Source organism: Oryza glaberrima, chromosome 3 (assembly GCF_000147395.1).
Source record: "Oryza glaberrima chromosome 3, OglaRS2, whole genome shotgun sequence".
Classification (NCBI taxonomy): Eukaryota; Viridiplantae; Streptophyta; class Magnoliopsida; order Poales; family Poaceae; genus Oryza; species Oryza glaberrima.
Window position 1 is genome coordinate 5741084 of NC_068328.1, and position 9219 is coordinate 5750302.

Consider the following 9219-nt stretch of genomic DNA (forward strand, 5'->3'; position numbering starts at 1 on the left):
TTTAAGTGCCAATTAACTTGTTACCACATCCAAAACGGAAATTGTTATACATGGACGGTCCTACGATACAGTGACAGATACAGACATACAGTACGTGCATCAAACGAAATTATTATTCCCCTGATTAACTGTTTGGGGGAGAAGGTCGTAAGAGAGCACGCACGTACTTAGCAAAATATAGATCAGGGATTACATTACATTACATTACATATGCCCTGTAATTACTGGATTACAGGACACTGTTTGCATTGGCTTCTCTGAAGCCTGAAGCCTGAACTGAACACACACATCATATCCAGCCGGATGGGATGTGTTCATTGGGGTGATGAGCAACCATGTCTGCTGCTTCATTGCTCAGATGGTCCATGTAGGCCTGGTGATGGTGAGCATGAGGGTGATGATACCTTCACCAAGGAAAAATTAAATTAAAGATATGAAAACGATGGAGTATATATACATAAATTTTAAATTACTGAATAACAAAGACAAAATTAGGCCCAATTTGATCTAGATTATTGGGCGAATTATTGTCAGGATTATCGATATACTCGATTATATAGTTATAAATTAAATATTTGAAAAAAATAAAATATACAAGTAAATCGAGATAAGTGGTCTAAGTAATACATAGCAAACCATCTTTTAAGAAAGTGTATTGTTCGAACTTGAGCAAATACTCTGTTTAATAATTTAGTGAATAGTTTAAAAAGAACATGACCTCTGCATTTTGGGAATTTTTTCAGGCAAGAAATTAACTGTAACTGGAAGAAAAGAAGAATACCCAATCTGCAGGGAATGGTCACCCTGATCTGGGTGAGGGTGGAGAAGACCCTGATGGTGATGAGGCTGATCAGCAAGAACAGTGCTAGAACCGCTGTGCCCACCACCATCTTGCCAGGACATATGGAGCACATTCTCTGCACTGGTTTCCTGTAACTGCACGAACAAACAAACGCTTCAGCGGTATGAGAAGCTGATTAACTTTTAAGCCGTACCGGGGAAAAAGGTTTATTCCGTGCAAATACTGTAACTTTCGTGAAACATTTTAGCAGCCATGAAAAGATCATGGTTGGGACTTTAGCAAGGAAAAAGATGTATGTTGTCCGAATACTGATGCACGCAATGACTTTCAGGGTGATCGATGGCTGTGTTACCTTTTTCCTCAAGTCTTTGTTGAGATCTTGCAGCTGTTGCTCCTGCAGAATCAATTTTAGTGTTTGTCATATGTGCACAGATTTAATTTAGGTGCAGAGGAAAAAAGAAAAGAACCAGAATTTATTCAGTACCTTGCTCTTCAGATCAAACAGCTGATCAAGCAGTGCTTGGTTCTGCAGAAATATTGAGCCTGTGTTAAAAGCCATGCACATAAACAAATCCATACAGTTGAGGGGTAATAAGTACCGAATTACATGATAGTTGCAGTAAAAAATTATAATAAGCTCATTATTAATCTAATCTAGGTTCAGTGTTTAAGAAGAGCATAACCAAAAGTGCCATTTGCTTGCATAGGTAACATGGCGAACAAACATTTTTACCTTTCTTGACCTGATTTGTTTGAGGGATACTTCTATCTGGTTCTCAAGCTGCTCCAGCTCCTTCATGCTTAGTGGGCCCAAATCCTCACCAAGAATATTTCTGCATGGTGTGAAGTGCTTGCTAGTAAGTCATAGAAACTCTGTCCCTCAGGAAGAACATAGCAACTCTGTAGTAGATAAGAAGCTGAAATGATTGACCACATTCATCTCTGAAGACTACCTCTGTGTGGTTTGAAGAAATTCAACTCTTGTTTTCAGCTTCAGGTATTCTTGGTAATTAATCTGGTTTAAACAACAAAATTGCAGGCACACGGATTAGCTCATGACTCCTGAAGCTACAAGATATCAGACCATATTGGCCGAAGGGAAAAAAAAAAGATGGTTAACAAACTGTAGGCACAACAAAGTATTCAGGAAACCATGTAGCATTCTAATTGCAAACCAAGTCTACTAAATTCACTCCTGTTTTAGACTATCAGCTAAACCTACTTATGCATGAGGAATGTTAACATAGACAACATGGCATCAATCTCTTCGGATCCGAACAGAAACCTCTCACAATTCTAAGCCCAATTTAAGTAAGCATATTCGGCCCAAAGTCACAATGCGCCCTACGGCCCACAACCTCCGACGTGGGCCGTATCTCGCCCTACGGTCCATTGAATGTAAGGCCTTCGTCCCCCGCGGCATCTAGCATTGCGGCCCATCTAAACTGTTAGCTATTAATGGGCCGGCCTGTTAACCTACGCACGGTAAGAGCCCAGCTCATTTTCACTTGCATGAGCATCACTGCACATATCAGAGCAAAACATGAAGCTAGAGAAAACCCTATGTATGCATTCGACATTAAGGATAACATCAATGTCCCAAAAAATTAACAAAGATAACACGACCCTTCATCTCATAAGAAAAAAAAGGGTAACATAATCCTTTTTAGTGAGTAGAGAATACTATAAGCGAATAACTGACTCATAAATCATAATATATGTTCTGCTAGTAAGAAGTAATTGATTTGTCAAAGATTGTTAATTAAGAAACTAAGAGGATGCTTACTTCGTTTTCTGGAGCTGCTGCATCCTGTGAGTTGTAGTTGCAGCTGCGGTACCTCTCCAAGGTTTTGTACATGCTGGAAGTGAAAAATGAAGGAATAAGTGAATTAATTAATGAACCTGAACTTGAATTTAGTACTGAATGAGGTGCAGAACTGCAGATGCAGCATATATAGTCACACATTCGAACATTGTACGTAGAATTAATTAATGGTGAATCAAATTAATTAGTCATGAAGAATAAAAATGCATGGACGCTGTATAGTTTAGCACATTATTATATATAAATTGATTAGTGGAACCCATAAAGCTAGCTAGCTAATTAACAGTGCTCCTTGTATGTATAAATTTTCTAATATAGAAATTACTACAGAAGGTATTATTAATTTAAATTCGAAATAGAATACTATTCTGAATTGAACACACACCTACTGTACAGTTTTGATTTGCGCAAGCTATATATGCTCATGTATACCATAATTAAGCAATTTATATTATTCTGAAGTTTATTCAGAAAGAGTGTGATATATCATACATAAATTCATAATGATAGATCGTAAATTCTAAAACTTTGGTTTTGTTTCATCCAAATCCAATTGACATTTAAGCATTTAAGTTGTGCATATTTATTCAAAGTTTTATTTCAAACGGCACAAAAAAGAATGTACAAGGATGTTCACACATATGAAATGGACAAATTGACGAGGTTGTTAAACAAAGGATATTTAGCGTTCGCGCAAAAAAAAAAAAAGAGAGGATATTTTACAAATTGGTTCAAGGAGAAATCTGTAGGGAGCATTTGTCAAAGCTATGACCTTTGAGTTAATATATGGGCTTAATATAATTTGGTAACCTGATTTCTCTATTATGCATTAATGACATGCATCTTAATTTCAAAGCTACCTTTGAGTTAATATATGAATTGTTGCTACGATGCACTTAATAATGTATTAGATGAAACTTTCATGTTGACGCGATCCTGATTTCTCATAAAAATACACCACATTATCCAAAATAAATAACACCACATGAACTCCTACGGTTAGAAAACACAATAATATTTTCCACTCTACAAGAAAAATCAATGGACTGTAATAATATATTCTCAAAAGAGATATACGTATAATATAACTGTGCTAGCAACTATAACAAAATCTGATGAGCTGAATTTTGTTGACGGCAGGTGGCAACCTAGCAAATCCTGTAGACTATCTTAGCACAACAAATAGAATCAGAACAGAGGAAGATATGTCTTCATATCGTATGGGCTAATTAATAGAAAAGATCAGATTTGAGAATATCTCCTATATAGTCATATTTCTGTAGAATCACTTATCCAAAATGCATAGCAAAATAGAAGCACAGTACAGGGTTTTTGTTCCCTGGTCTATATGACCTTGTTCACAAAATAAAGCTATTCTTGTTGGGGCATTTTTGTTAGGTTTATACATATATACCATTTTTTCCTCTTCTTAATTTGAGCCAAAAAAACGTGTTTGCCACAGAGGATTACATGCTATATATATGACATTTTTTGGACATATCAAATTGAAGTTTTTTATATGCTTGGGAGCAAAGAGAAATTATGTTACATATATCATTTATCAAGAAATTAAAGTAAAGGAGGACAAATAATTTCTATTTGCCACTTGAAAAGTACAAATTTGCACTATGATGCTAATTAGTAGATACCTAATTGGGTTGCTGCATCAGTGGGTAAAATCTATTTATATATTTTTTACATTTTCAAACTCAACAACTTGAGAGTTATTCATGATTTATATTTCCAAGGTTTGACTTAAACATTGTCCTAAACGACTTCCTTTACGAGTACGGAGGGAGTAATTTGTAGCATAAACACATGTTTAATTACAAACAAAAGGTGGGGATTGACACTCAGCTATAGTTCCCCATAGTGTATATCCCATTTTAATTTACACAAAATGATGATTTGCGCAACATTCTTTGCATTTCTCTAGGTTCCCACTAATAATACTAGTATATATCATGTACTAATTCACTAACAGTTTTTTTTGGTTCACTCTCCATATCTCCCATTTCAAAACCTAGATGCCCAAATTAATGTCCCTCTTAGCCCAACCTAGTCTGCCTATATCAGGTGAATATAATAATTAACCTCCGTTCATTTGTTCAGTGACTTTGATTTGTTTAAAATAGGTACAATTTTGCGATTCTCATAAAATTATGGGGAAACTAAATTAACATTCATTTTAGCTTGATGCCAGTTTGGAAACACGGTAAAAGTGGGCATATATAGTGCATTTATTAGGATTACAAAATTAATATGAGGTAGTTAAAAAAACTATAGGAGTAGTTAATAGCTACTTCCTCCATCCAACAATAAGCATTTCTAGAATGTTTAGCAAAGATTAAGATGGTTGGGAAGGGTGATTGGGGGTAAAGTAGCAAGAAATTTTGAATTAGAGATCATTAATTTGACAAGTACAAGCTAATAGTGCAGGATGTTTATATCCTTGACCAGAACTGGCTCAAATGCTTATATTGTTGAATGGAGGTAGTAGCACACATATATCTTCTATATATATAGGTATCTGGCCCATATCATAAGTCCATATATATATATATATATATATATATATATATATATATATATATATATATATATATATATATATATATATATATATATATATATGCATACATTTTCTTATAATGTCCCGAAAACTAGTAGTTCCAATAGCATTTCCCATGCACCTTTTTAGAGAGTAATATCAGTAAAAAAAATATTTTTAAGTTTGAACAAGTGGATACCTTTCCAATTTGGTACTGCACGCACCGTTAAAGATTGCAAACGATTAATTCAGTCATTTTTTTAATTCCAAGCATATATAGTAAAAAAACACAGCAAGCAAATTCAAGAATTTTTATGATCTTTTTGTATGGAGCATTTTTGTGATATTGGTGATATATGTTAATTCGTAACTCCTTGAGATGCGACATAGCTAGATAACGGTACCTCAGCTCCATCTCAAGTACAAAAATATAGTAGCTCTTCCAGGAACATAAAAAAGGATCTACCAAACAAGAATTGGAAACCTGTATAATTAACTACTTCATCCTCCAAAGAAAAATTAAAGTTACTCCAAAAGAAAAGTAAAGCCAGAGAACAATTAATTAATTGCTGTGATCCTAGCTATTTCGTTATACATGCATAGTTCCTCTTTTCTATTTACTGTACGAGGTTAATGAAAGTTTCTTTCTTTTTCAGATAATTAATGTAATGAAAGTTTCTTTGTGTTGGTTTTCCAATGGTTCTTTGTCCCAAATTACAAGGCACCCTGTCCTTTAGAAAAATCAAGCTCGGCAACTTTTGATTAATGACCATGCTAATCATACAAGTATATGCTAAGTATTATACATGTTATATCACTATATTTGTTTTAAAGTATTTTCATATGATGCTAATTTTATATTCATAGAAATATAACATCAAACAAATTAATATTTAAAGTATATCATTGAAAACCGTGTAAAATAAATAAATGAGTGCTTTAATTAGGAGGAACGAATATGTGAGTCAGCAAGACATGTATACCAGATTTAGCAATTGTGCATGTGTGTGTATAGTTAATAATTTCAGAAAACCGATGCATGCAGGACTAGCTCTGCCTATACAGTTCACCGTTCAATTCTCTGAGTAGAACAAGACAGGAAAAAGAGGAAAAACCGCAATTAATGATTCAATACCCTGTCCCAACAACAAATTAACGGCTCATCCAGCTTGGTAACACATGATCAAAGTGAGTTCTGCGTGTCCATATAGGAGTATTATATTGCATGTAATGCGTGCTGACCTGCTTGATATGACACGTCTGAAGCTCTGAAGAAAAACACATCACTTGATGTGTGTGCTTTGCAGGGCAGTAGTAGTATTTCTACTGCTCGGGACTCGAGGAAGATGACCAAAAGAAAAAAAAAAAAGGAACACCGGATCGGAAAAAGAGAAATAAAACAACAACGTGTACGCGCTCTCTTCAATAGAACAGTAACTAATGGAACAGTAACACACTAACACACAGATCAGGCTAGCTGTAGTAATAAAAAAGGACTTTGGAAATTAACTAAACGAGTTTAATTAACACTCGTACATACATGTACTATATATACGTGTGTATAATATATCCATCCATGGCTAGCTGGACCACTGGCTAAAACTACAAAGTGTATATACCTCTTGCAAGAAAAGCTATATAGCTATACATATACATAACCGGGCTGGGCCTGCAGGTTCATTTTGACACCAGCTACCGTGCCTCAATTTGGACGAGTCCACAAAGAGGCCATCCGTGTAATAGGCAGAAATGGGAAAAAAGGGAAGTGAAATAATGCAGCTGGTAGAGAGAGAGAGATGAGTCTCAGAAAGTGAAATTCTGAAATAGCTAAAAATGGGAGAAGCAAGCAGCAACCCAGAAGGGATTGCTCCTTTGTTCTTACCCCTTGCGTACAGTTATACTGTGTGTGTGTGCAAAGAGGAACCGCGTCGAGTTGTCGCGCGCCTCACTTTGGAAAATGGAAATAATCAAGAAATCTACCTCGGGATCTGAACTAATTGCATATTATATATATTTTCCTGTTTGATTATTTTGGGATCTGAAGCTAGAACATGTGTGTTTCTTTTTGATAAAAGTAGAGATGAGAGTATATATACGTATGCTCGTGTGTGTGTTTACAGAAAACAAAAGGAGAGAGACAGATCGATGAAGATGAAACTCGATTCATATATATATAGTTCTTTTAGAAAAAAAAAGAAGAATCTTTGAATGAAAAATAGCAAGGGAAGAAACAGCAAGATCTTGTCTTGAAGAAAAAAAATAGAAGGATCTATTGTCATGTTTATGCAGATTCAAGGCAAGAAATAGCAACGATTGAGGTTTATTTCGCCAGATCTTGGAGGTCAGACTGCTCAGACGACGTCGGCAAAGGATGAGAAGAAATCAGATATGGCGAACAGATAAGTGAAGCACTAAAAGCACGCGAAAACGAAATCTGATATATGCATGGCAGCTGATACTACAAAAAGAAAGAGAAAAAAAAGAGGGATCGATGGACATAGCCGCTCTCGAAAGCTGACAGATACATATGCCCCAAGATCTATAGCATATGAGCTCCAAGCAGATCGCAGGGAAAAAAAAACAAAGGGGAAAGTGCATGCGTTCGTATATATAAAGATCAACAAAAGCTAGAAATCGATCGACACGATTAAATTAGCTAGCCTGCAGTCCAATTTGTCTCCCCACTCCCTCGATCTCGACCGGATTTTCCCTCAGATCGACGAGTGTTTCACTGATCATAACCATATATACTGTTCTTATCATTTTATTTAGTTAGGGTTAATTGATTATCTTATTAGACTTAGATCGATCGATGATGATGCGCTGCTGCGCCGGAACAAGCACGCCGGCGGCGGCGGCGGCGGCGTTGGTTTGGTGCTATACGTACCATGATGAGCTGGAGAACTCGAAGAGGCGGCCGCGGCCGGAGAAGATGATGAGGGCGACCTCGGCGTCGCAGAGGAGGGAGAGCTCGTAGGCCTTCTTGAGCAGGCCGTTCCTGCGCTTGGCGAACGTCACCTGCCGGCTGATCTTGTTCTCGATCCGCTTCAGCTCCACCTTCCCCCTCCCCATCTTCTTCCTCCTCCTCTCCTCTCTCTCTCTCTCTACTACTCTATCCCCTTTGCAAGCTAGCTTTATGGTGGTGTGGTTTGGCTACCTGATCGTATGCTTGGAGTTTGGGGTCTCGCCTTAAGTAGGAGTAGCATAAGCGCTAGCTAGCTGTAACTCCACACGGCTCGCTCGTCCACACACTTAATTGTAATTAGTACATTAATTACCCCTGTATATTAATCTCTGATCTATCTCGCCATCGATCGATCGGCTTACGTATAAGCTTAGCCATCATAAGAAAAAAAGAAAGATCAAACTGCTGTCACGTCGCTACAGCTAGGCTGGCTAGCTTGCTCCTGTCGCGTTCTTCCATCGATCGATTCTCTCTCCTGCGCAGCGCACTGTAGCACGCTCCTCGCTAGCTATAGCTCTGTGCGGTGGTGGAGGAGGTGATTGGTGTGCGGTTAGTTTCGTAGGATGCAAAAACAAAGCGCAAATCAACTGCGTGCAAAACGCGAGCGGATACGGTGAAGGTGAAGATCTCGCGCGCGCGGCAGGGAGTAAAAGCGTAGTAGTGGCTGGGAGGGCGGAAGAGGGAATGGCAGAGGGTGGGCGACGCGTGTCGACGGGGGGTGGCGCTGGGGGGGAGCAAACGGACAAGGAGGCTAGGGCTTGGTAGGGGGGGCTTCCCTTTCTTCTTCCTGCCTTGTCAGTTTGACAGTAGGGCTCTGCGTCCGGTTCCAATCCTCTTTTCTTTTTAACGCAGCGCTCTGTCTCTCACTCGCTTCAAGTCTGATGGAGTGATGCTACAGTGGACGGTCAATTCGGGGGTTTGTTTTTACGCTGGGAAAAAAATGGTGAAATGTAGGAGTATAGGAGTACACTCTTTCCGTCTTATAAAAAATAAAGTTGTGTCTAGATTCTGAAGTTGTTTTTTTTTTCAACGGAGAGTATTATCTTCGTATGTTAGATATGAATTCAAAAAATATT

The 9219-nt window shown here is 37.6% G+C and overlaps 1 protein-coding gene across 1 annotated transcript; it reads right to left on the bottom strand.

The window, feature by feature from the left end:
- Nucleotides 1–8354, bottom strand: LOC127767272 (MADS-box transcription factor 1). Its single transcript, XM_052292550.1, has 8 exons — nucleotides 8066–8354; nucleotides 2589–2661; nucleotides 1756–1817; nucleotides 1536–1635; nucleotides 1287–1328; nucleotides 1155–1196; nucleotides 782–936; nucleotides 1–404 (listed from the first exon to the last, which is right to left on the bottom strand). Exons 1-8 carry the CDS (start codon nucleotides 8248–8250, stop codon nucleotides 290–292), a joined length of 774 nt encoding a protein of 257 aa, XP_052148510.1. The 5' UTR covers nucleotides 8251–8354; the 3' UTR covers nucleotides 1–289.
- Between the last annotated feature and the right edge of the window lie 865 nt (nucleotides 8355–9219).

Coding starts and splice junctions, on each gene's coding strand:
- LOC127767272 (XM_052292550.1), bottom strand. CDS start 8,250: ATGGGGAGGGGGAAGGTGGAGCTGAAGCGGATCGAGAACAAGATCAGC. Junction 2,662..8,065: donor GAGTTCTCCAGCTCATCATG/GTACGTATAGCA, acceptor TTTCACTTCCAG/CATGTACAAAACCTTGGAGA. Junction 405..781: donor GACCATTCCCTGCAGATTGG/GTATTCTTCTTT, acceptor TCCTTGGTGAAG/GTATCATCACCCTCATGCTC.